Raw genomic sequence first — 27,851 nt, 5'->3', positions numbered from 1 at the left:
ATAAACACTGGAGAGGATATGGAGAAAGGAGTCCTCTTGCACTGCGGGTGGGAAAGCAAATTGATACAGCCACTATTCCTTTAAAAAACTAGGAATAAAACTACCATATGACCCAGCAATCCCACTACTAGGCATAAACCTTGAGAAAACCATAATTCAAAAAGACACATGTGCCCCAATGTTCACTGCAGCACTATTTACGGGAGCTAGGACACGGAAGCCACCTAGATGTCCACTGACCTAAAAGAAGCTGTGGCAAATATATACAATGGCATGTTACTCAGCCATAAAGAGGAAGAAATGTGAGTCAGCTGAAGTGAGGTGGATGAAACTGAAGCTTGTTATACAGGGTGAAGTTAAGTTAAAAAGAGGAAAATGTCGTATATTAATACATACATATGTAATCTAGAAAAACGGTACTGACGAACCTATGTGCAGGACAGGAGCAGAGACGCAGACGAAGAGAACAGACTGTGGACCAGCTGGGGAGGAGGGGGCGTGTATGGACTGCGCGAGCAGCCCTGACAGATCAACAGCGCCACGTGTGGGACAGCTGCACGGGAAGCAGCTGTGCAGCACGCGCATCTCGGCTGGGTGACAGGGAGACTCAGGAGGCAGGGGATACATGTGCACTTATATCTGAGTCATGCTGTCGCACAGCAGAAACCGACACAACACTGTAAAGCAATTATCCTCCAATTAAAAACAAAAGGCAGCAGCGGGGGGGGGGGGGGGGGGCAAAAAAAATTTTTCAAATATCCATGTTGCAGCTGCCCTAAGACCTGAAGAAAAAAGAAACTAACATGCAAGTGGTCAATATTTTAGTCATTCTGTTTTTAAATATTTTCAACTGCTAAAGAGAGACCAATTAACTTCATCATCATAACAGAATTAAAATACAACTAACCTGTATGATTTTCTCCTGTACACTCACAGTCAAGCAGGTCATGAGTAACACAATGTGAACTTTCATGCAATGTGAACAAATTTTTAAGTTCTTCCACTGAAAACTGAATATGATCAGATGTCTTGGATAGGTCTACAACTGCCCCAGAAAGACCCTGCTTGCTGATCTGTCTTTGATAGATCTTTTCCTCTATTGTACCTGAAGAGAAAACATTCATTAGATTTCCTTCAGATCTTTACAACTGGCATTTTGGTAGGGTAAAATATGTTTATTATTATACTAGCTAACAAAATAATATTCCTGGTACTGAAGCACAGTTTAACACACAAAATACCTTTATTTACTCAAAGAGAATACACCTTTTTTCATACTGAAGGGTTACTACCTGTGGTTAGGAGTCTGTAAATATGTACAGGGTGCTTCTGACCATCTCTCCACACTCTAGACATTGCCTGTAGAAAATAAATGAGAATTCTGAAAGTAAAATAGAAACCTTCTCCACATAAGCAACTTGTGTTCATAAATTTAAGACTAGGAATTCTAGATTTCACTTACAGCTTCAAAAACCAAAGCCCAGGCATAACTAAGCCTTCTCCACTTCAATTTTTTTTTCCTGAGTTAAAGAAAGGGATGAACTCTCGCTATGGTACTGTAAAATACAGGATGCCATGCAACAGTGAGAGGGTCTATCTGCATCGAAAAAAAACTGGGATAGCAAGTTTGGGAAGTAAGAATGCAAAGAACCAAGGATAGCATGGGCATGGAGGGTTTATTCTCGGTCCAACAGGCTAATGATTCACTTCTAAGGAACCTTAGGATACCTGCAATCAGCTCAGGCTCTAGGCAGATCCCTGAGGTTTTAAGATTTATCAGTGATACTATTTAGTAAAAAGTTGATGCTCAAACCCTGAACATTCCAAAGAAAATCATGGCCCTCAACCAACTTCTGGAAGCCCCTGGAATACTGTACCTGATAAAAGCATCTTAGGTTACCTGGGGTCTTGGGCCATAGAGCTGTTTATGCTAACGATGTGATTTAGGTGGGGACTTGGGCCAGTTTGACCTTTGCAGAGGCCAATCCGTGCCTACCTGACCAACCTCCAACAAAAGTCTAGACATCAAGGCTCAGGTGAACTTCTCTGGTTGACAAAATTCCATGGGTGTTGTCATTCACTGATGCTAGGAAAATTAAGTGTTGTCCATACAATTCCATAGGGAAAGGAAAACTGGAAGCTTGTACCTGCTCTCTCCTGGACTCCATCCTAAGTACCTTTTACCTGTGCTGATTTTCCTGTGTATCCTTTCACTGTAATAAAGCCTAACTTGAGTAAAACTGTTTTTCTTGATTCTGTGAGTCCTTCTAGTGAATCACTGAACCTGAGGGTTGTCTCCCAGTCCCCTAACACAGCTACCAGGTGAGGTGCACATCTATAGGTAGAAACCTCAAAATCTGTGAAGATGGACTGTACTCTGAAGAAAACCAAAGGCTGCTTCTGAGAGATTTTCCTAAGGAAGCTAATCCTGCATCTTCACTATACCCTACACGAACACCGATCATGGCGCCTACTAACACCTTGCTGTCTTCCCCTGATGGCCATGGGCATCCTGAAGGCCCCGCTAACTAGAGTCAAGTAGGGCCTGGAGACATGCAGGCTTGGGTGTGAATCCTGACTCTGCCTCTTACAAGCTATGTGACCTGGAACAAGCTTCCATACCTTCATCTGCAAAACGGAGCTTACAGCATGCACACCTGTAGGACTACTGTGAGGACTGGACAGATGTAAAGCATTTAGTGGAATGCCTGCTACAAAAAAAGGGCTGAATATGCAGCAGTTCTTATACTTCATCATCACCCTCATATCCCCGCAGGCACCGTATCCCCCTTTGGCATTTTATACTGTTTGTTTAATATAGAAACAGTCCTACCTGGATATCAGTAGCTGGATTCCAATCAATGTCATAGAGGATTAAGTGAGATCCTCCAATAAGGTTAAGCCCCACACCACCAGCTTTTGAACTTAACAAAAAAATAAAATCAGGAGAGTATTTACTATTAAAGCCATCAACAATTTTCTGCCTTTGAGAGATTGGGGTCTGTCCATCAAGTCTTGTATAAGCATATCCATGACGCTTGCAGACTTCTTGTAAAATATCCAGGGTTCGTGTATAGTTGGATACCAACACGACTCTGTCAATCAAAAAGAAAGAATCTTCATATACAAGGAAGCAGTATTGGATTTTTTTAATTAGAGAAAAATAGTAATATTATCACTGATATTTATAGAATATCCAACAGAATTTGTATAATTAAAATGTAGACTCTCTTTCAAATTCCATTTTAAAGTCAATATCTAAGAGGGAATTCCCTGGAAGTTCAGTGGTTAGGAATCTGTGCTTTTACCGACAAAGGCATGGGTTCAATTCCTGGTTTGGGGAGCTGGGATCCCACAAGGCACATGGTGTGGCAAAAGAAAAAAGAAATCTAAGAGACTTTCAGTATAAAGATAATGGAGTAAATACCTTTCTGCTTTCGTTACCTTTCTTAAGTCACCCTAAGAACAGCAGAAGAATAAGAAACAGAAACACAAAGTCTATCTTTGATGAAACAAGGAGAGATTTATATATGAAAACAGAGACTAGTGGAATGGTGACGTGTTTAGGAGTGAAACCTAAGTGCCCAAAGAGGGATATACAAGTTCATTCACACAGTCACATTTTATAAAGGCAGGAGAAGGCAATGGCATCCCACTCCAGTACTCTTGCCTGGAAAATCCCATGGATGGAGGAGCCTGGTGGGCTGCAGTCAATGGGGTCGCGAAGAGTCGGACACGACTGAGCGACTTCACTTTCACTTTTCACTTTCATGCATTGGAGAAGGAAATGGCAACCCACTCCAGTGTTCTTGCCTGGAGAATCCCAGGGATGGAGGAGCCCAATGGGCTGCCGTCTGTGGGGTCGCACAGAGTTGGACACGACTGAAACGACTTAGCAGCAGCAGCAGCAGCAGCACAGAAGGAAGGGGTTTAGACTGCAGCTATTACAAGAACAAAAGTAAGTAGAACCCAGGCCCTACTCCCATGAAACTAGTTGACTTCTCTTTCTCAACGAGAATACTTATTCTCTCTGGAAAGTAAATCAAAGAAACTTAGACCAGGGGACTCTAGAAGGCAGAAATATAGCAACAAGCCAAAACCTAAGTCTGAGTTTCTCATGTCTCTCATCCTCTAGCAGGCTAGCCCAGGCATATTCACATGGAGACAAAAAGGTTCCAGGAACCCCAAGGGAGGGCAACCCCCCTACACAAGATCCTTTCAAGCCCCCTGTTTTGCCATGTTTGCCAGCATCTCATGGGCCAATCCAAGTCAGGTGGCTGAGCTCAGAGTCAGAATGGGATATCACCCAAAGTTACACAACAAAGGAACAAGGATAGAGGGAGGGAGAACTTGAGACCATCGGTTGCAATCTACCAACATTCCTATAACAAGAATCTGCCTGTACTAATACGGGAACAACATTATTACTACTATTAGTAGCATAGGAAGAACACTCCAGCACTAATATTTCAGTCACTTTTTCCCCTTCCTTTTCAATACTATTGTGTGGATGAATAACATTATCCAAACATAGTTTTTCTGCTACAACTTTACTGGACTGGAGGAAGTCTCGTTTAGAATATCTGTCCCAAACAAGTTCTTACACGACTAGTTGTAGACTAATGGGAGCAGTGATTATCTTGGTAAGGAGTCTTGGACAATCCCCTTTCAGAGTTCAAGAGCTCCCCCTTCCCCGCCACATACATACCACTTTCAAACAAGGACAGTATTTTTATGATTACTTTACTACCCCTAAAAGCAGCTGAAATCTGCAGGCACGGCTGCCATGTGAGGTAGAGTGCAAGGTGTACCCAGCGCAAGAGTGTCCAACCAAGATGTATGGGGGCTGGAATTCAGCATGAACTCTGCTCACTAGGTTTCAAGTCATGCATGAATGCAACAACCAAGAGGGAAGAGAACTTTTTAAATTTTGAAGTATCTTTTTTAGAAATTCCATATAAGGGCCACCATCCAGACAAGTCAGGAGCTCTAGTTCATCTTAACATGCACAAAAGCACTGTTGAAGAGTTCAGCCTGTGGGCCTGAAACACACTACCCGGCCGCAGTTAATGACAGTGCAGTAGGCCAAGTGACAGCAATACTGTCCCTGAAGTCAAACACTGTGAGCAACTTACAGCTACATATTTTAAAGGTCTGGGAGATGTTTGTGCAGAGGCAGTTCAGCTGTGGAAAACCTGACCTCTATACCCAATTGGCCATATGAGAAAAAGCATAAAGGGCTACAACTCAAGAACAACAACAAAAAAAAAGCAACCCAATTAAAAAATGGGCAAAGGATTTGAATAGACATCTTCCAAAGAAAATATACAAATAGTCAACAAGTACATTAAAAGATGTCCAACATCACTAATTCTGTGTGTGTCTGGCTGCATGTGTGCGTTCAGTCACTCAGTTGTGTCCAGCTCTTTACGACCCCATTGACGGTAGCCTGCCAGGCTCCTCTGTACATGGAACTTTCCAGGTAAGAATACTGGAGTGGATTGCCATTTTCTACTCCAAGAGATCTTTCCGACCCAGGGATCAAACATATATCTCTTACATCTCTTGCACTAGAAGGCAGATTCTTTACCACTGTGCCATTTGGAAAGCCTCCATTAATTACTAAGGAAATGCAAATCAAAACCACAATGAGATATCATCTTACACCCATTAGGACATCAAAAACAAAACAGAAAATAGCAATACTGGTGAGGCTGTTGAGAAACTAGAACCTTTGTGCACTCTTGATGAGAATGTAAAATGGTGTGGTCACTGCAAAAAAAGAGTATGGAGCTTCCTTAAAAAATTAAAAAGAGAATTATCCTATGATCCAACAATTCTATTTCTGGATATGTATCCAAAGGAATTGAAAACAGGGTCTCAGAAAGACACTGATACACTCATGTTCACAGCAACATTATTGATAACAGCCAAAAGGTGGAAGCAGCCCAACTGTCCATCAGTAGATGAATGGGTAAACAAAATATCATATATATACAGTGGACTCTTATTCAGCCTTAAAAAGGAAAGAAATTCTGACACATGTTAGAACATGGATGAACTTCGAGGACATTATGCTAAGTAGAATAAGCTAGTCATAAAAAGACAAAACATCATATGATTTCACTTATACAAGGTACCTACAATAATCAGATTCCTGGAGACAGAAATTAGACGGGTGGTCATGGCACCCCACTCCAGTACTCTTGCCTGGGAAATCCCATGGACAGAGGAGCCTGGTAGGCTGCAGTCCATGGGGTCGCAAAGAGTCAGACTCGACTGAGCGAATTCACTTTCACTTTTCACTTTCATGTATTGGAGAAGGAAATGGCAACCCATTCCAGTGTTCTTGCCTGGAGAATCCCAGGGACGGGGGAGCCTGGTGGGCTGCCATCTATGTGGTCGCACAGAGTCGGACACGACTGAAGTGACTTAGCAGCAGCAGTAACATGAAATTAAAAGACGCTTACTCCTTGGAAGGAAAATTATGACCAACCTGGATAGCATATTCAAAAGCAGAGACATTACTTTGCCAACAAAGGTCCGTCTAGTCAAGGCTATGGTTTTCCAGTAGTCGTGTATGGATGTGAGAGTTGCACTGTGAAGAAAGCTAAGTGCCGAAGAATTGATGCTTTTGAACTGAGGTGTTGAAGAAGACTCTTGAGAGTCCCTTGGACTGCAAGGAGATTCAACCAGTCCATTCTAAAGGAAATCAGTCCTGTTCTTTGGAAGGAATGATGCTAAAGCTGAAACTCCAGTACTTTGGCCACCTCATGCGAAGAGTTGACTCACTGGAAAAGACTCTGATGCTGGGAGGGATTGGGGGCAGGAGGAGAAGGGGACGACAGAGGATGAGATGGCTGGATGGCATCATTGACTCGATGGACGCGAGTCTGAGTGAACTCCGGGAGTTGGTGATAGACAGGAGGCCTGGTGTGCTGTGATTCATGGGGTCACAATGAGTCAGACACGACTGAGCAATTGAACTGAACTGAACACGCTAGTGTATATAAAATATTATCCAATAAAACATTTTAATCCAACTGTATTAAAGAGTTCATAGAAAGTTTCCTTATTTTAGTCACTTCATTATTGTGATAAAAGCAAATGATACTATTAATGCTCCAAAGAGGTGAAGCAGACTCCTTGACAATTAAATATAATTACTATTTTGCAAACTTTCCTCTGTGTTTTGCACTCAAAAAGTTTGAATATCTCCTACAAGGATAATTAAGACACAGTCCCTCCACTACAGGTGCTGATATAGAAGAGAACTACTGATTACAGTATAACATGAGAAGAGCTCCATCAGAGGCAAGTACATGAGGCTAGGGGAGTACAGAAGAGGGGCTGCTAACTCAATATGAGGCCAGGGGCTTCTAAGAGGAGAAAGCATCTGAGCTGAGTCTTAATGAAGAGAAAGTTGGCCAGAAGCATGAGAAATGGAGGTACTTCAGGCACAGGAACCTGCATAAGAACAGAGGTGAGAAGCAGAGCAAATTATAGGTTCTGCAAATAGATTCTGGTATAACTGGACAACAGGAAAGTGTGAAGGAGTCAAGAGGGATAAGGCTGGACAAGGAGGTATCACCCATGTCACGAAGAGTCTTGACCAATGTGCTATAGAGTTGAGAAATTTCTGGAAGGCGACTGGGAAGCTTTGAATGATTTTTAAGAAAAGGAGGGATGTGTTCACATTTGTATTTTAAAAAATATACAATTTAGGGCATACTGATATGCAATGGGATTGAAAGTCAGAGGAACACAGTTTATACGAGACTCAGTTCAGTTCAGTTCAGTTGCTCAGGCGTGTCTGACTCTTTGCGACCCCATGAATCGCAGCATGCCACAACCCAATTGTAATAACAAGAATCAAAACAAAAATCTTGGTGCTGAACAGCAGTAATTAACACAACAGTGTAATCCAACCAGATCTCAAAAATAAATTTTTTTAAAAATTTAAAATAAAACTCAAAACAGGTGCTAAAAAACACTTGGTACCAGAAAGCAAATGGATTCCTGAGATTAAGAAATAAAACCAATAGAATGTAGTGACTGATGACATTGGGAAAGTGCAGGAGAAAAGTGAGTCTAGAATGATGAAAGCTTTTTCTTTGCGTATGGTACCATTCATCAAGCCAAGGAACGGTGAAAAAAGATTTAGGCTTGCAATGGCAAAATGATGAAGCTGGTCTGGTACATGAGAAGGCTGAGATCCAGACAGATTTAGATACCATTAAATAGAGGCTTGAACTAGAGATACAATTTGGAATCAACACTATATGGCTAATAGCTGAAACTAGGGGAACAGAATTAAGGCAGGAAGGATGTTTAGAGCGAGAAGGAGGCTGAAGAGAATGTCCTCAGGAGTATCAACATTTAAGGACAGAAAAAGAATGATTCTTAAAGAGATAAAGAAATGACTTAGGGGCTTCCCTGGTCGCTCAGTGGTAAAGAGTTCACCTGCCAAGGTAGGAGACACGGGTTCGATCCCTGATGCAGAAAGATCTCACATCCTGTGGAGTAACTAAGCCAGGGCACCACAACTATTGAGCCTTCGCTCCAGAGCCTGGAAGCTGCAACCACTGAGCCCAAGTGCACAGCTACTGAAGCCCGAATGGCCTAGGGCCCATGTTCCACAAGAGAAAACACCGCAAATGAGACGCCTGTGCACCACGAGAGAGGAGCCCGTGCTTGCTGCACCTAGAGAAAGCCCGTGCAGCAATGAAGACCCAGCACAATCAAAAATCAACAAATTTTAAAACAGAAAATTAAAAAAAAAATAAAAAGAAAGAAACAAGTTAGGTAATACATATCAAAAGATATCACTGCTGCTGCCGCTGCTGCTAAGTTGCTTCAGTCGTGTCTGACTCTGTGCGACCACACAGAGAGCAGCCCACCAGGCTCCCCCGTCCCTGGGATTCTCCAGGCAAGAACACTGGAGTGGGTTGCCATTTCATCCTCCAATGCATGAAAGTGAAAAGTGAAAGTGAAGTCGCTTAGTCATGTCCAACTGTTCTCAACCCCATGGACTGCAGCCCACCAGGCTCCTCTGTCCATGGGATTTTCCAGGCAAGAGTACTGGAGTGGGTTGCCATTGCCTTCTCCAAAAGATATCTCTAGGGTTTTTTAAATATAGGTATTTAAATTAAGTTTTTCTTAGATAAAAATTTACAGGCACATTGGTAATAATAAGTTTACAAAAGACTAGGAGCTGACCATGCCCCCAAAGAAGAAAACAACTTATTTTTAATGTTTTCCTTTTTTCAAAAAGAGGCAGTGAGAAGAGGGGGTAAGGACATGGTCTAAGCTGAAATTACATAAACACATAGAAGCGGTTTATTAAACTGCCCTCTAAAAAAAAAAAAAAATAAACTGCCCTCTTACTTTTCAGCAGGACGAAGTTCTCGGATAACGGCTAAGAGCTTTGACAGCACCTGCAGTTTTCCGGACTCTTCCTCTGTAAACATGGTCGGGTTGTAATCAGCAGGGAACACATTGATCAAGCCTTCATAGAGATTTCTTTCTTCACTCTCATCCCAAGTTGAGTTGCTTTCTTTTTCCTGTTCAACAGGATGATTGTCAACCCTGGTTCATGTTTTTTCGACAGGGAGGAAAAACTGCTAAAATTATGGGTAAAAAACCTGAAGCTTAATAGCTACCTGAAAAGCCCACTCTAATTATTATGTAAATATTTAAAGGTCACAATTTGGCCATGTTTGATTACAGAGCAGTTCTAATGATGTCTCCAAAATGCCTGCTCCCTGAACCCCACAAGTGCAGTATCACTGCCTATGTCTGATCCAGGGGGAGGTGGGCAGCGAGAAATAAATGGGAGGAAAACAGAGGGCAGACAGTGCTAGGAAATCTATGCTCTCCGAAACCCTGAGGATCCTCGTCACTGCTGCCTCGTTTTCTCTCTTCTTCCCTCCTTCACTCCCTGCTGTTCCTTTTCTCTCCTGATTTGCAGGCTCACACAGCACCTCCCAGGTGATACTCAAACTCAAACACAATAGTTGCCTCAATCTTATCCACTTCTTCTACAAGAAGGAATAATTCTGCCAACATGTCAACAGAGAAATTTACTGTTAGTTACAGTATTTTGGCTTTTTTACAAAAAGTTTTTGTATATTATTCCAAAAAGATTATCACCACCTCCGAAATTCCCCTGCCAAAACTAACATGTGAACACAAAACTGGAGATTACATTTGTCAATGACCGCATCACTTTTTTAGATTAAATTTCTGGGATTGGCAGTCTCCTCACTCTCTCCCACATTTACCGGATTTATCACTGTTCTTGAAACTTTGTTCAGCCTATGCCCCCTGCCTGGAAATGTTCCATCACTTTTTTATTTTGCCCAATTATCCCACTCCTATAAACACTTGAGGACCCAATGCAAATTCCACCTGATTACTCACAGACACCTTTTTGGGGACACTGAGTCTTAAAACTTTATGGTTACACAGTACATTTCAACTTCGAATCTATTTAGTTGTACAATTAATTTTTTTTATAATTCCCTAATGCTTTAATGTGTGTTGTAATCTTTCATTAATAATACTAGAAACATCCTAAGGGCAGTGAATCCTGTAGCATAAAATGCTTGGCACAAAGCACTAATTTTAACTTGGCTTATTCCCAAAACATAGCAATATTTGCGTAACATCACTTAACTAAAAATACTTGGAACCCTAAGATAGTTACATAACTGGGATATATATGAGAGGAGAGATGGTTGCTGGCTGCTTTGGGTTAGGTTTCCTACTCCAATGCCTACACCTTGGCAGGGTTATCAAAGGATGACAGACCCTGGGTCTAATCTACAGCTTTTCATGTTCAGAAACTTGCATATGCTTAAGCTCTAGGGAAACGAGCCATACTAACCAAATTAAGAGACTAAATCAGACTATAAGTTATATAAATTTATTGACCTATAAATGAGACCTGCCTGTTTAAACCGATTGGTCTATGTATTCTGTCCTATAAACGGTCCATGGGGAAGCCAAGTTATTAGCACCAAGTTGTCTGGTGAACATTAAACCAAAATACAAGGGAGATGAATGATCCTAAGGCACAGGAGTTCTTAGCCAGGAGCACATAATCAGAATCACTTGGGGAAGCTTTTTCAAAATCTTCACCACCGGGTCCTACTCTCTGAACTGGCTCACAAGTGTCTGGAGTGGACAAATGTACTCTTAAGAGCTTCCCTGAAGACTGTAATGTATACTCCTAATAAAGAATCAATTAACAGATAACACCTTTATGTGCTGAGACAGCCTGATTCACGGAGGTGCATCACAGAGATTTACCAGTTAGACTTCCCAAATCAACTAGACAGGGCAATCTCTTCACTGACTCTGTGCAACCCAATACTCTCCTTATAAAAAAATACACATACATCATATATAAGAAGATACACAGAAATACACAACTCTTACAAGTTGTGACTTATAATATTTTTATTGGTTATATCCATGCACATTTCCTGAAGAGAAACCCATCATTTTGACTGAACTTGGGAAAACAATCTAGTTTCAGATGGAAAACATTTATTAAGCCATTGCTTAAAGATTACTTATATGTGTGAAAGGCTCATTTCAGTCATTTTTTTATTGATCCTTACTTGCTATGATGTTAGAGGGATGGTAAATTATGTACTCTATTTGAAGTTTGTAGTATACTCTGGCTGTTATTAGGTAAGTGGTACATTCTGGGCCATCACAGATTTTTTCTTTTAAGGAAGAATTCTGACTTCTTTTTTTGCTGGGCATCACGCCCAAAGAGTTTAATTTTTATCAATGTGTCTAGAATCTGTTCCTTTAAAAGTTGCTTAATAAATTGTTATAATCCTGTTGACTGCAGAGTTATAGAAAGCTGACTTCTCCTATGATAAACTACGTAAATATAATCCACTGTAGGAATAAACATGGAGAAATGTGACAGAACACGACATCTCCTAAATACATAATTAACGACCTCCGCATAACATAGCACTCACAGGTTTTCTTCTCATTTGTTTGCAAATTATTTTACTGTTTAAAGAAAAATAAAAGAAGAAAAATTAAGGGTGGGTTGGAGATAATAGGGTATTAACAGTTACTGTACAACTTCCACGACCAGGCATTCTGCTAGGTTCTTTCTATATTCTTTCATCAAATTGCCCTAATAACATTATCAGGAGGTTATTATTATCTCTGTCTTCCACTTAAGACAAACTAAGGCTCACAGACATAACTTGGCCATGGTTAAACTTGCTTTTAGTTAAATAAATAGTCCAGAGAAAGAAATCCAACAAGGCAAAGTGGTTGTCTAAGGAGACTTTACAAATATCTGAGAAAGAAGAGAAGCAAAAGGCAAGGGAGAAAGGGAAAGACATACCAAACTGAATGCAGAATTCTAGAGAACAGCAAGGAGAAATAACAAAGCCTTAAGTGAACAATGAGAACAAATAGTGGAAAACAATAGAATGGGAAAGACTAGAGATCTCTTCAAAAAAACTGGAGATAGCAAGGGACCATTTCATGCAAAGATGGGCACATAAAGGACAGGAATGGTAAGGACTTAACAGAAGCAGAAGAGATTAAAAAGAAGTGGTAAAAACATACAGAAGAACTATACAAAAAAGGTCTTATATGACCCAGAAAATCACAATGGTGTGGTCCCTCACCTAGAGCCAGACATCCTGGAGTCAAGTGGGCCTCAGGAAGCATCACTACAAACAAAGCTAGTGATGGTGATGAAATTCCAGATGAGCTATTTCAAATCCTAAAAGATGATGCTAAAGTGCTGCCATCAGTATGTCAGCATTTGCTGACCACAAGTGGTCACAAGACTGGAAAAGGTCAGCTTTCATTCCAATCCCAAAGAAAGGCAATGCCAAGGAATGTTCAAACTATCCTACAATTGTGTTCATTTCACATGCTAACAAAGTTACGCTCAAAATCCTTCAAGCAAGGATTCAACCATAGGTGAACCAAGAACTTCCAGAGGTCCAAGCTGGGTTTAGAAAAGGCAGAGAGACCAGAACTCAAACTGTCAACATTTGTTGGATCATAGAGAAAATATCTACTTCTGCTCCACTGACTGTGCTAAAGCCTTTAACTGCGTGGATCACAACAAACTGGAAAATTCTTAAACAGACAGGAATACTAGACTACCTTACCTGTCTCCTGTGAAACCTGTATGAGGGTCAAGAAGAAACAGTTAGAACCAGACATGGAAGAAAGGACTGGTTCAAAATTGGGAAAGGAGTATGTCAAGGCTGTATACTGTCACGCTGCTTATTTAACTTACACGCAGAGCTGTTGCTGTTGTTCAGTCGCCCAGTCGTGTCTGACTCTTTGTGACCCCATGACTGCAGCACTCCAGGCCTCTCTATCCCTCACCATTTCCCAAAATTTGCCCAAGTTCATGTCCATTGCATTGGTGATGGCATCCAGCAATCTCATCCTCTGACGCCCTCTTCTCCTTCTGCACTCAATCTTTTCCAGCATCAGGGACTTTTCCAATGAGTCAGCTGTTCACATCAGATGACCAAAGTATTGGAGTTTCAGCTTCAGCATCAGTCCTTCCAATGTACTTTGCATGATATGCAGAGTACATCATGCAAAATGCAGGGCTGGATGAATCACAAGCTGGAATTAAGATTGCCAGGAGAAATATCAACAACCTCAGATATGCAGATGATACCACTCTCACGGAAGAAAGCAAAGAGGAATTAAAGAGCCTCTTGCTGAGGGTGAAAGAGGAGGGTGAAAATGCTAAGACTATTTAAAAAACTAAGATAATGGCATCCGGTCCCATCACTTTATGACAAATAGAAGGGGGAAAAGTGGAAACAGTGATGATTTTCTTTTCTTGGGCTCCAAAATCATAGTGGACAGTGACTGCAGCCAGAAAATTAGAAGACGCATGCTCCTTGGAAAAATAGCTATGACAAACCTAAAGAATGTATTAAAAAGCAGAGATATCACTTTGCCAACAAAGGTTCATATAGTTAAAGCTATGGTTTTTCCAGCAGTCACGTAAGGATGTGAGAGTTGGACCATAAATAAGACTGAGCATCAAAGAATTGATGCTTTTGAATTGTGGTCCTGGAGAAGACTCTTCAGGACTGCAAGGACATCAAACTAGTTAATCCTGAAGAAAATCAACCCTGAATATTCACTGGAAGGACTGATGCTGAAGCTGAAGCTCCAATACTTTGGCCATCTGATGTGAAGAGCTGACTCAATGGAAAAGACCCTGATGCTGGGAAAGACTGAGGGCAGGAGATGGGCGCAACAGAGGATGAGATGGTTAGATAGCATCACTGACTCAATGGACATGAATTTGAGCAAACTTCAGGAAATAGTGAAGGACAGGGAAGTCTGGCATGCTGCAGTCAATGCGGTTGCAAAGAGTTGGACACGACTTAGCGACTAAGTAACAACATCGAAAGAGGAGAGTGAAAAAGTTGGCTTAAAGCTCAACATTCAGAAAATGAAGATCATGGCATCTGGCTCTATCACTTCATGGGAAACAGATGGGGAAACAGTGGAAACAGTGTCAGACTTTATTTTTGGGGGGCTCCAAAATCACTGCAGATGGTGATTGCAGCCATGAAATTAAAAAACGCTTACTCCTTGGAAGAAAAGTTATGACCAACCTAGATAGCATATTCAAAAGCAGAGACATTACTTTACCAACAAAGGTCCGTCTAGTCAAGGCTATGGTTTTTCCAGTGGTCGTGTATGGATGTGAGAGTTGCACTGTGAAGAAAGTGGAGTGCCAAAGAATTGATGCTTTTGAACTGTGGTGTTGGAGAAGACTCTTGAGAGTCCCTTGGACTGCAAGGAGATCCAACCAGTCCATTCTAAAGGAGATCAGTCCTGAGTGTTCTTTGGAAGGAATGATGCTAAAGCTGAAACTCCAGTACTTTGGCCACCTCATGCAAAGAGTTGACTCATGGAAAAGACTCTGATGCTGGGAGGGATTGGGGGCAGGAGGAAAAGGGGACAACAGAGGATGAGATGGCTGGATGGCATCACCGACTCCATGGACGTGAGTTTGAATGAACTCTGGGAGATGGTGATGGACGGGAGGCCTGGCGTGCTACAATTCATGGGGTCGCAAACAGTCGGACAGGACTCAGCAACTGAACTGAACTGAACTGAACAACATCAGAGTAGGGACTGTACTTAGTTTCAACTCCCAAACAGAAAGTTCTCACTGTAGCCCAAACTGCCTTATGTTCAAATCCAAATGGACAGCTCAACTATGTGGCCATTAAAAACCATATCTGTAGAAGGCATCTAATGTGGGGAAATGACTATAATTTATTTAGTTTAAAAAACAGATTTTTAAATAATAAGCATAGCATCATTACAATTAAGTTTCTCTAGAAAAATACTACACATGTGTATCTTTAAGCTCCTATTTTCTCACCAAAAAATGGGGATGGTAATAATACTTATTCCATAAAATTCTGTGAAGAATAAGTAAAATAGTATTTGAAAAGTACTTAGTGTTTGATACATGTAAATGTTTAATAAGCATCAACTAAGATTATTAATACCAAATGTGATTTTCTCTAACTGAAGAGCTTTACCTCTTTACAACAAATTTCTCAAAGTGGTATTGCCAGGCCACAAGTTACATAAAAGTTTAAGGTCTTTGATACACATTACTAAACTGTCTCCCAGTTGAACCAATTTACATTCTAACCAGTAGATGATTTTTATTTTCTTCTTTGTGATTTTCATAAATTTTATGCAATAATCATGTATTACTTCTACAATGAGGAAAAAATTAATTATTTCTTAATGGTGGATTTTGTATGTGTCAAACCAAACAAAGTGACTGGCTTTATTAACATAAAATAGGAAGGGAAACCAGGACCAAGCATTAGGTGAGGTAGTAGGGGGCATGGGACACAAAATCCAGAAGGAAGACCCTGAAGCTCAGTTCACCCCTCGTTCAGCTCCATGAATAAGGACATGCTCTGAAGAACAAGCAGAAACATGGAGGAGCTCCAGAGAAGAATCACACCAGAGAGGCTTTGGGAAAACACACAAATGTAACCTCAGAGATCAGTCTCATCTGCCCTCTCGGGTTCATATGACATAGAACCCTCAGCTCATATTCCTGACACAGTCTCACACACTACTTACCTTTACTGAGCCAAACAAAAGGCAGGGGTGATTGCACAGTTTTTTAAGAGCTCCGATACATATTAAATGAGAAGTATTTTCCAACAATCCTTGAAGACAGAATCTGACGGCCTGAGAATTTAACAGTTTTCTATAAAGTGCAATCTGTAGGGCTCCTGGTCGGCAAAAGACTACATTCTCTATTTTAGGAGGGAGATATTGATTTATGACTTCTTGGGTTCTTCTAAGGATGAAGAGTCCAGTGAGGCAAGTAAGTTCAGCTGCTCTTTGCTCTCCTAACTCCCTTTCTTCCTACGGAAAAATAGTAGACTTAAAAGTGTTTTAGACAAAAATAATACATGTAGTTAAAAAAAATATTAAACATTTTATCATGATCAAACATTTACTAATTGCTTCCCTTCAGATTTTAAACAAAAATTATTTGAAATACAGTTTAGAACAGAAAAACCAACAATCATCTCTTTAAATGTTTAGCATAATCATTTAATTAAGTGAAGCCACAGTCTTCGAATCCTTGCTTGTTTGGCTATTGCCACCACTGAGAACCACTGGAAATCAATAATCTACAAACTGAATTATCTGAAAGTAAGCTTTTATGTGAAGATACGATGGTACAATAGTCTTAAAATCATTATCAAAGCACTAAAAAAGCAAATTCTTGGAAGAAAATATTTTGACAAGTTACTGATCCTAAAACTAAAAGAAATTACTGGCACAAGGCACTGCTGACTCTTTCAAAATCATTACACATTGTTTGTTCATTATATAATTGTACATCTTTAAAGTCAAAATACAGTATGAGTGAAATATATGTTTAAATTCTCTTCATAGAATCTTCTAATCTTCATTAGAATCTTCACAGTATAAGTACATATTTGTTTTTGTATAGATCATGGGATATTTCCCTTATATTTTAAAACTATTTTCAATTTTTATTCCATAAAAACTGGGTCACAGGTCAGAAAATACAGTGATGCAAAAATAAGAAAATTAAAGCCAACTTTCATTAACCAGAAATAGCAAATGTTGTCAAAACTTTTTACAAATATCTTCAAAATCATTTTGTTTACATAAATATGCAAATAGATGTTTTGTTACAAAAAACATGATCTCAAACAATAAAGCATCATGGAAACTAGAAACCAGTTTGGTTTATCATCATAGTCCCCCATGGCTGGAGCTTAGTATTTGGCCCACTTCAGGGATTTTATATGTAAATACTGGGAAAATAAATGAATGTGATCTTATTTTTAAATAATGTATCATAAACATTTTCCTTTCTATGAAATATATGAAATAATTATTTTTATATGGTTCCTGGTTCATGGAAAATGCTCAGTAACTATCTGTTAACTAATCACAGTATTGTATTAATTCTGAGATTTACTTTTTTTCTCACTTTAACTTTTCAGGATGCTTTTACAATTGATGACTTCTTACAATTAAAACTGATAGTATGTTTTGCTACTGGTACAAAAAATAATGGTATATCCTAGAATTAACAGTATCCTAGATGCAATGAAATATACAACATGTAGCATCTAACTTAGATTTTCCTATCTTCAGAAATGTTTATTTCCAACTAGTTTGTTTTCCTTAGTTTTATCTAATTTTTTTTACCCTTACAGCTAAACCTTTAAGCATTTAATAAAAATCTATGACTATTTCTTTATAATAAATTCCTAAAGCTGGTACTTATAAGGCCACAAGATACATTCAAATTTAAAGCTTTTTAATACATATTGGCAAACTATCTTCCAATCATACCAATTTTTATTTCAACCAGTAGAGGACAGTATTCTTAAGTATATTTCCTATTACAATGCAAATCTAACCAACTAAAACATCAATAGAAAAGTACAAATATCACTTCACAGTTATTTACATTTTTCAAAATCAGTAAAGGTAAACATTTTTATATGTTTACTGTCATTTATAATTCTTTGTGAAGTACCTACCAATGAATGTTTTTAAAGTGATAATGTCATTTTACAAAGTAAGAAATGCAAGAGAAGTTGAAAGATTGTGGAGAAAATAAAAAATTCACTCTACTAATTTATTTTTTCCTAAATTAAAATAATACCCAAGTTATAGATGATTTTCCTAGATAAACTGGTCATTTTTAACCTACTTATTAAAGTAAACTATACCTCAGAAGCAGAAGGTTGTCTTGATATAATAATGGGTTCTTCATATATTTTTCTATAAGCTGACAAAGAGCCTAATATTCCTGGATTTACAAAATCAATTAATGTAAAAAATTCTTGGAGATCATTCTGAACTGGAGTACCTAAAGAGATAAAAGTGATCAGAAGGTCAAGTTTGTGTTTTACAGTATCAGTTGTTTAAAGAAATTTGTACTCTCTTCCCTAAGACGACTACATATAAGCAAAGCCTCAAATTAAGAAAGGGCAGCTAAACGAAGTTTTTGAAAATTAATAATCATATAAATTTTTAACTCCGGTTGTAACTGTGAACTGAAGTCTTATTTAGTACAGCATCTTGGCAAAGTACAGGCTCTAGAGTCTGACTGTGCTATGTGCTTAGTCACTCAGTTGTGTTCGACTCTTTGTGACCCCATGGACTATAGCCCACCAGGTTTCTCTGTCCATGGGGATTCTCCAGGCAAGAATACTGGAGCGGGTTGCCATGCCCTCCTCCAGGGAGAGTCTGACTATTTGGGTTCAAATCCCACCTGTATCACTTACTCTCTGAGTAACCCTGAAAAGTTACTTATACCAATTTTATTTGCTGTAAAATAGGAATAATAACGGTAGTACTAGGGTTGTGAGGATTAAATGAATTAATTCATGCACTAAGAACAGTACCTGGAGCACAATAATGTTCCATAGCTGTTATCTGTTACTATTAGAACTATGTGACTCTGGACAAAGTTGCTTAAGTTCTTTGAAGTTAAACTGGGGATTGTTTTTTTGAATAATTTCCCAGTGATATTACAAAGAAAAGTAAAGACAAAGGATGTGAAGTACCTAATGTTTAGTAAATACAATGAAAGGTACCTAATATTAATACATTACAAAGTAATCAGATAAAATGGGGATCTTCACTAATCCTGAAGAGTGACAGAGACTCTAATGGATTGATACACCCTGCACATACTACATGCTCAATAACTTTTGGCTAACTAATTTTCAAAGAGACACTAGCAGGTTTCAATAATTATAATAATGTCAAATGAATATAAAAATCAGCACAGTAAAACAGCATAATTTCAGATGAGTTTCAGACAAGAGACTACAAAAAGTTGTCCAGAGATATAAATAATGTAAGATGTACATTAAAATGCACTTATTTCAGTAACAGACAACACGAACTTTTACAGTGTTAGAGAGTTTCACAATCACTTTCTTTGAAATTAAATGAGTAGACCGAGGTTGGACCAATGCTCACTAATTTTTTTAATACATCTAGTTAGTTTAAAAAATTTTTAGACACATCACAGTTAAGAAAATACACTGATATGCATTTTGTTAAGCCTTTAAAAGAATCCATGACAATGATTAATAAAAAAGTGGGGGAACAGGAAAAGCAGGAAGGGAACAAAAGGTACACGGTTCATTGTGATTGGCTTCCAGTCAGTCATCCAAATGATTAATCCAAGCTAATCCTGGTAGTTCTGTCCCCTTTGCCAACGACTGATGTTAAGAAAGAGTTTATCTCAGACTAGGTTCTCAGAAGTAGAGCCTGAGATACAGATTAGCTACACATGATTTATGGAGAAATGACTCAGGAGAAAGGGAATCAGAAAACGCAGGGGAAGAAACCAACAATGTAGCTTGAGTTAAATTACAGGGAGCCTTAGAGCAAAAACTGCACCATATAAAGTTGCTCCTGAAATTATCCTAAGGTGAAGGAGCTGGCATTTTCCACTTGCTGCTCTATATAATTCCATCATTGACCGAGCTGCAAGGGAGAGAAGAAGCTCTCATTCAACCAATGATAATTCTCCAGATAAGGCAGGAGAGTTCTTTAACCAACAGCCCCAGCAGCTAAGGGGTGGGTCCGACAGCTCAGAAAAAGGGAGCTAGGGAGGGCACTGACAGTGTCCGCCAACAGTATGCAATCCATCTTGTCCAGTGAGACATAAGAGGAAGTCAGGAGAAAAAGGCAGAGCCAGCCCCTGTTGTCCCTTAAACAACACCACATCCAGCTGTGATGTCTGGAACTGCTCTGGCCACTTGTTACAAGCATGGGGATGAAGTCAACACCAAACACGGCACAGCAAAGAACAAAAAGAACCAGAATCCTTGACAACACTGTTGAGCTGCTGGGTCACCCCTGGAACCTGTCTTCACTCTAGATTTGCAGTTGTGTGGGAGAATAAGCACATTTAATTCACATATCTGTTACTTGCAGCTGAAATCACTCTGATACACAAGGAAAAGAGGCAAAAGCAAAACTGGAAAAAAGAAAGGTGGGGGGGGGCGGGTAGGGGAAGGATTTAGGGCAAAAAATAATAAGGAAGTAGAGTAAAGTGGGAAAAGAAAAGATGGATTTCCCTGGTGGTACAGTGGATAGGAATCCGCCCACCAATACAGAGGACACAGGTTTGATCCCTGGTCCCGGAAGATCCCACACACCAGGGAGCAATTAAGCCTGGGTACCACAACTACCACAGCTAGAGAAGCCCCCATAATGAGAAGCCTGAGGATGGAAGAGAAGAGTGACCCCTGCTCTCCACAACTAGAGAAAGCCCACTCACAGCCACAAAGACCCTGGGCAGCAAAAAAGTAATAAACTCTTTAAAAAAGAAAAGAAGGGGCTATAAGCTAGGCAATACACTAGGACAGTATCATTCAGAGAAGCTGTCACAAATGTCTAGAAATACTTCAGTTCCCAGCTCGCTGCTTTTAGTATTCCTTTCTAATTCTAGACTACGTGGAACATGTAGAAGAAGCTAAATAATATAACGTTAATAAAAGTTAAGCAGCAATGTCCAATGACAAGAAAAAGGAAACATTAAAGATTTTTCAAGTTTCTGTATTTACTAAAATTATTTTCAGAGCTATGGAAGTGAAATCAAGAGAACTTTCTCTTCCCCTACCTCTATCCCAGCAATAAAAGCTTTTTATTTCATTGTTTACTTTTAAGGAGACATAAATCTACCAAGTACAGGAACACTACCAATAACCTACAGCTATATCCGTATCTCTGATCTCCATAAAAAGGCGTTAAGAGCTCTTTATACATACTCCTCTGTATTTTTCCTTTAGGTCCAATAATTCCACTTTTAGCAGTCTACATAGAAAAAAGTAAGTGCTTGCAGATATTCATCACATTTCAAAATTATGCACTATAATAGAAAAATGTTTACATTAAGTGTATTTTGATGTGCATTATGTGTGGCAATGAATAAAGATGGATTTTGAATGTACTGGATTGGCCAAAAAGTTCATTCGGGGTTTTTCCATATGATCTTATGGGAAAACCCAAACTTTTTGGCCAACCCTATATATACAAAAAATAAAGAAATAGGCATGTATGTTGTGTGTGTGTATGGTGTGTGGGTGTGTGAATAATGAAACTGACAAAACGCTAACAGCTCATTATGAAACTGAGACTCAAGGATGACTTCCCTTCCTAGTTTCTAAGCATCCCATAATACAGCAGTACATATATGTATCTGTATACAGTCTGCGTATATTTTTAACTTTTACTCTTCAATAAGAATTTTGCTTCAAATCTCATATTTTTCTTTTTTATTCTATAAATAAAGGATATCTAATATCTAATGAAAGGCTATTTGACATAATGAGATGTTACGAATTGACCTGTGTGTGTCCCCTCAAAATTCATATCTTGAAGTCCTAATTCCCAATGTGGCTATATTTGAAAACAGGCCTTTTAAGGAGGTAAAGTTAAAGAAACTAATAAGGGTGAGGCCCTAATCCAATGTGACTTGTAGTCTTTCAAGAAAAAAGACAGACACAGGGATACACACACTCAGAGGACAGGCCATGAGAGGACCCAGCGAGCAGACGGTCATCTTCAAGGCGAGGAGAGAGGCCTCAGAAGAAATCAAGCCTGCTGACAGCCTGAGACTGGACTTCCAGGCTCCAGAACTGTAGGAAAACACACTTCTGTTGTCACTGAAGAAATTTACCACCCACTCTGTGGTATTTTGTTATGGCAGCCCTAGAAGTCTACTATACCTCTATTAAATTTTATTTTAATTTTAATATTGAAACTTTCCAGGAAATATTAACTGAATATTCTTCACAGCACTGGGCCAGATAAGAGCAGGAAACAACATCAAAATCCCTTTCACTGGATTCTTCAGACAGCTTCTGAGCAACTGTTATGTGTGCAGCACTGCACATACTCATAACCAAGTGTTAATTCCATAAGAAAACACAAATCCCTTGGGAGTAAGATACCCTGCCACTATTAAAAATAATTTATTCAGGCAATTCTGAGCAGATAAAAACCAACTATAAGCATTTCTAAACATAAGCGGTTACCTAGTGCTAGTTTTCACCTACATTCGCAGCTCAGGAGCAGCAGCGACCAGGACATGAAAGCAGAAACAGGGACCTCTCTGGTGGTCCAGTGGTTAAGAATCCACCTTGCAAGGCAGGGGACCGAGTTCATTCCCTGGTTGGGGAACTAAGACTCCACATGCCACGGAGCAACCAGAGAGCCTGCTTGCCACAACAACACAACAACAACAACAGCAAAAAAGGTCCCACACGATGCAACAAAGATCTGCAACTAAGACCCAATGCAGCCAAATAAATAAATATATTTTTCAAAAAGAAAGACAACAGAAACAAGGCAAAGAAGACAAAGCACAAATAAAGGGGGAAATGCTAATTCCTCAAAGGAAATGACCTTATTGGTCATCGTTGGCATAGTCCTTCTGAATGGAGTCCCAGAATCGTTTTCTCCTGAAAATATTAAATTTATTAATCTCCAAAATATATAAGCAGCTCATATAGCCCAGTATCAGAAAAACAAACAACCCAATCAAAAATTGGGCAGAAAACCTAAACAGATATTTCTCCAAGAAGGACATACAGATGGCTAATAAACTCATGAAAAGATGCTCAACATCACTATTAGAGAAATCAAATCAAAACTACAATGAGGTATCACCTCACACTGGTCAGAATCGTTGCTGTTCAATCACTCAGTCATGTCTGACTCTTGCAATCCCATGGACTGCAGCACAGCAGGCTTCCCTGTCCTTCACTACCCTCCAGAGTTTGCTCAAACTCATGTCTATTGAGTCAGTGAGCCCATCCAACCATCTTATCCTCTGTCACCCTCTTCTCCTCGAGGCTGCTCTCAGTCTTGCCCAGCATCAGGGTCTTTTCCAGTGAGTTGGCCCTTCATATCAGGTGGCCCAATGTATTGGAGTTTCAGCTTCAGCATCAGTTCCTCCAGTGAATATCCAGGGTTGATTTCCTTTAGGATTGGCTGGTTTGATCTCCTTGGTGTCCAAGGGACTCTCAAAAGCCTTCTCCAGCATCACAGATCAAAAGCATCAATTCTTTGGTGCTCAGCCTTCTTTATGGTCCAACTTTCTTTGACTATACGGACCTTTGTCAGCAAAGTGATGTCTCTGCTTTATAATACCCTGTCTAGGTTTTAATACAATGGTCAGAATGGGCATCATCAAAAATTCTACAAACAAAAAAGCTGAAGAGGATGTGGAGAAAAGGGGACCCTCCTGCGCTGTTGGTGGGAATGTAAACTGATATAATAATTATGGGGAACAATATGAAGATTCCTAAAAAAAAAAAAGAAACTAGGAGTAAATCTACCATATGACCCAACAATCCCACTGCTGGGAATATACCCTGAGAAAACCACAATTCTAAAAGACACATGTACCCCAATGTTCACTGCAGCACTATTTACAATAGTTAGGACATGGAAGCAACCTAGATGCCCATTGACAGATGAATGAATAAAAATGTGGTACACAGATACAATGGAATATTACTCAGCCATAAAAAGGAACACATTTGAGTCAGTTCTAGTGAGGTGAATGGATGTAGAGCCTGTTATAGAGAGTGAAATAAGTCAGAAAGAGAAAAACAAATATTGTATATTAATGCATATATATGAAATCTAGAAAAGTGGTATTGATGAACCTATTTCCAGGGAAAGAATAGAAACAGATACAGAGAATGGACGTGTGGTCACAGTGGGGTAAGGAGACAGCAGGACGAGTGGAGCAAGTAGCATGGATATATATACACTACTGCTAAGTCACATCAACCATGCCCGACTCTGTGCCAGCCCATAGATGGCAGCCCACAAGGCTCCCCCATTCCTGGGATTCTCCAGGCAAGAACACTGGAGTGGGTTGCCATTTCCTTCTCCAATGCATGAAAGTGAAAAGTGAAAGTGAAGGTGCTCAGTCGTGTCTGACTCTTTGCGACCCCATGGACTGCAGCACACCAGACCTCCCTGACCATCACCAACTCCCAGAGTTCACTCAAACTCATGTCCATCGAGTCAGTGATGCCATCCAACCATCTTATCCTCTGTTGTCCCCTTCTCCTCCTGCCCTCAATCTTTCCCGGCATCAGGGTCTTTTCAAATGAGTCAGTTCTTCATATCAGGTGGCCAAAGTATTGGAGTTTCAGCTTCAACATCAGTCCTTCCAATGAACATTCAGGACTGATCTCCTTTAGAATGGTTGGATCTCCTCGCAGTCCAAGGGACTCTCAAGAGTCTTCTCCAACACCACAGTTCAAAAGCATCAATTCTTCAGCACTCAGCTTTCTTCACAGTCCAACTCTCACATCCATACATGACCACAGGAAAAACCATAGCCTTGACTAGACGGACCTTGCTGGCAAAGTAACGTCTCTGCTTTTGAATATGCTATCTAGGTTGGTCATAACTTTTCTTCCAAGGAATAAGCATCTTTTAATTTCATGGCTGCAATCACCATCTGCAGTGATTTTGGAGCCCCCAAAAATAAAGTCTGACACTGTTTCCCCATCTATTTCCCATGAAGTGATGGGACCGGATGCTATGATCTTAGTTTTCTGAGTGTTGAGCTTTAAGCCAACTTTTTCACTTTCCTCTTTCACTTTCATCAAGAGGCTTCTGAGTTCCTCTTCACTTTCTGCCATAAGGGTGGTATCATCTGCATATCTGAGGTTGTTGATGTTTCTCCCACCTTTCTTGATTCCAGCTTGTAACTCATCCAGCCTGGCATTTCTCATGATGTGCTCAGCATATAGGTTAAACAAACAGGGTGATAGCAGACAGCCCTGTGGTACTCCTTTCTCGATCCTGACCCAATCAGTTTTTCCAAACAGGTTTCTAACTGTTGCTTCTTGACCCACATACAGCTTTCTCAGGAGAGAGGTAAGATGGTCTGGTATTCCCGTCTCTTTAAGAGTTTTCCAGTTTGTTGTGATCCACACAATCAAAGGCTTTAGTGTAGTGGATGAAACAGAGGTAGATGTCTTCTGGAATTCCCTAGTTTTCTCTATGATCCAGCGAATGTTGGCAATTTGATCTCTGGTTCCTCTTCCTTTTCTAAACCCAGCTTGGACATTTGGAATTTCTTGGTTCTCATAATGCTGAAACCTAGCATGCAAGATTTTAAGCATGATCTTACTAGCATGGGAGTCACTGAATCAAACTGTCCGACTCACAAAGAGTTGGACAAGACTGGGTGACTAAACAACAACAACAAAATAAAATCTAATTTGTAATGCTAGTTAAGTTGGTATTTTCTTATAATTGAGAATACTAGTAAAACTGTTCACTTTTGCTAAAGGACATTATCTGATTGTCAAATAGAAGAGAATCCATTTTTTTGTGCTGGGTCTGGGTCTGGTTGCCACGTGTGGGCTTTCTCTAGCTGTGGTAAATGGGCCACTCCTTCATCATGCTGTGCAAGCTTCTCACTGAGGGAGCTTCTCTCGTTGCGGAGCACAGGCTCTAGCCAGGCTTCAGTAGCTGTGGCTCTTGGGCTCTACAGCCTGGGCTCAGTAGGTGTGGTGCTCGGGCTTAGTTGCTGCACAGCATGTGGAATCTTCCCAGACCACAGACCAAACCTGTGTCCCCTGCATTGGCAGGTGAATTCTTATCCACTGCGCCACCAGGGAAGTCCTCTTTTTTTTTATTCTCCTATTATTATTACCCAAAAGTAATCTGAATTTCTCACTCTTTATTTTTGTTTCCCCCCTTGAATGCCAATCTTTTTAACACTATAGCTATTACTACTATTTAGATAAGCAATATTGATGCCACATTGAGCAGTAAAAAGAAATAATCTCTGCTTTGCTCTTTTCTCCATTGCTTTTCTGGCCCCAAGGATTTCAAAAATCAAAGGCTAGTCAAGAAGTATAAAGAATCCACTTTGACTAAATATGAGGAATGTAAAGGTCATTTAACAGTTCCCCAAATCATTTCTAAAAAGCATATATAGTCTCAAAAATCACATTTGGTAATGGTAATACAATCCTTCTACACAAATTGGAAGTCAAATAGCCATAAATTATTTAAAAGTGGGCACCCTCTATAGCCCAACTCAGTTGAGAGCACAGCAGGAGGGCGGTTTCTCTGTTGCTCCACAGCACACTTCTACCCTGAAGATGTATATTGGAGGAATAAGCTGTTGGTCACACCCCTTCTCCCTCATTTTAACATCACAGGGGAGCTCTGACATGCATAAAGGACACATGGAGGACACAAAGACGTGGGATATAATCCAATAAAAATAACCATGCCCTGCCCATCCTTTCTAAAAGGATAAAAGATGATCAGCAAAAAGAGTCTTGAGCAGAAAACAGAAGGGATGTAAACATTAGTAAAGACAACTTTTTTCTCCTGCTACCAAAATGGTAAGTTCAAAGCACCACACAAGACCAAAATGAGGTATGGGAAAATAATTCCTTTGAGTTATTCAGGCCTAATTTTAGTCTAGGCCTTAAGCTAAAAAGGATAAGGCAGAAAAGTATTCTTACATTTATGTACAGTCTATCCCACTTTTCCAGACAACCTGGGCTAGAAGCTTTGGCCAGCAAAAAACCATATGCATACAGCACAAACATGGAAAAATAAAGGATATTTGTATTAAACACTTATCATGTAAGGGCAGTCTTCCAAGAACTTCACATGAATTAACTCATTTGACCCTCAAAACATAAAGAATCTATTTCACACATTAAGAAAATTGAGGTACGGAGAAGTATAACTTGCCCAAAGTTGCACAGCTGTCAGACTTGGAAACCAAGCTCAAGCAGTCTAGCCCCATCTTCTACTTTCTTTACCATGATACCATCGTGTTTATTCCTCAAAGAATCCAAAATCTGGGAAACATTACACAGGAATTTGATAATTCAGAATCCTACAGAGACTCAACTAACCCAGGTTGATTAGTATGAATTCCACTCAATATCATCAATTCTTTGGATGTCAAATATCATACTACAAGTTCTGCATATTCATTAGGCAAAATACCATCATATCTCACCCAAAGTAAATACAGACCAGTTAAAATTATCCTTTTCTCACAGGAGAGGCTAATGAGGGCTGTAGTTGTCTTAATGGTACTGTTCTTCAAACGATGCCCTTCATCACAAATTAGAAGATCAAATTTTACACTCTTAATTTGATCCAGGGAACGAAGTAACATTTCATAACTGATGATAAGAACAGAATAAAATGGAGATTTGGTGAATTCTTCTATTTTGTGGTCC

The 27,851-nt window shown here is 39.7% G+C and overlaps 1 protein-coding gene across 4 annotated transcripts in view; it reads right to left on the bottom strand.

The window, feature by feature from the left end:
* RAD54B (RAD54 homolog B) overlaps positions 1 to 27,851 on the bottom strand; it is a 111,642-nt gene that overhangs the window by 6,819 nt on the left and 76,972 nt on the right. For all 4 annotated transcript variants that reach the window (XM_004011835.6, XM_042254471.2, XM_060393946.1 and 1 more), the window contains 7 exons: positions 27,643 to 27,850; positions 18,306 to 18,445; positions 16,156 to 16,446; positions 9,388 to 9,563; positions 2,834 to 3,095; positions 1,293 to 1,359; positions 908 to 1,105 (listed from right to left, as the gene is read on the bottom strand). In XM_004011835.6, coding sequence (XP_004011884.3) covers positions 908 to 1,105; positions 1,293 to 1,359; positions 2,834 to 3,095; positions 9,388 to 9,563; positions 16,156 to 16,446; positions 18,306 to 18,445; positions 27,643 to 27,850 — 1,342 coding nt within the window. The remainder of the gene's footprint in view (positions 1 to 907; positions 1,106 to 1,292; positions 1,360 to 2,833; positions 3,096 to 9,387; positions 9,564 to 16,155; positions 16,447 to 18,305; positions 18,446 to 27,642; position 27,851) is intronic.

The sequence above is a fragment of the Ovis aries genome, chromosome 9 (assembly GCF_016772045.2).
Source record: "Ovis aries strain OAR_USU_Benz2616 breed Rambouillet chromosome 9, ARS-UI_Ramb_v3.0, whole genome shotgun sequence".
Taxonomy (NCBI): domain Eukaryota; kingdom Metazoa; phylum Chordata; class Mammalia; order Artiodactyla; family Bovidae; genus Ovis; species Ovis aries.
Note: the sequence above shows the minus strand (reverse complement) of the source record. Positions and strands in the feature narration are given on the sequence as shown.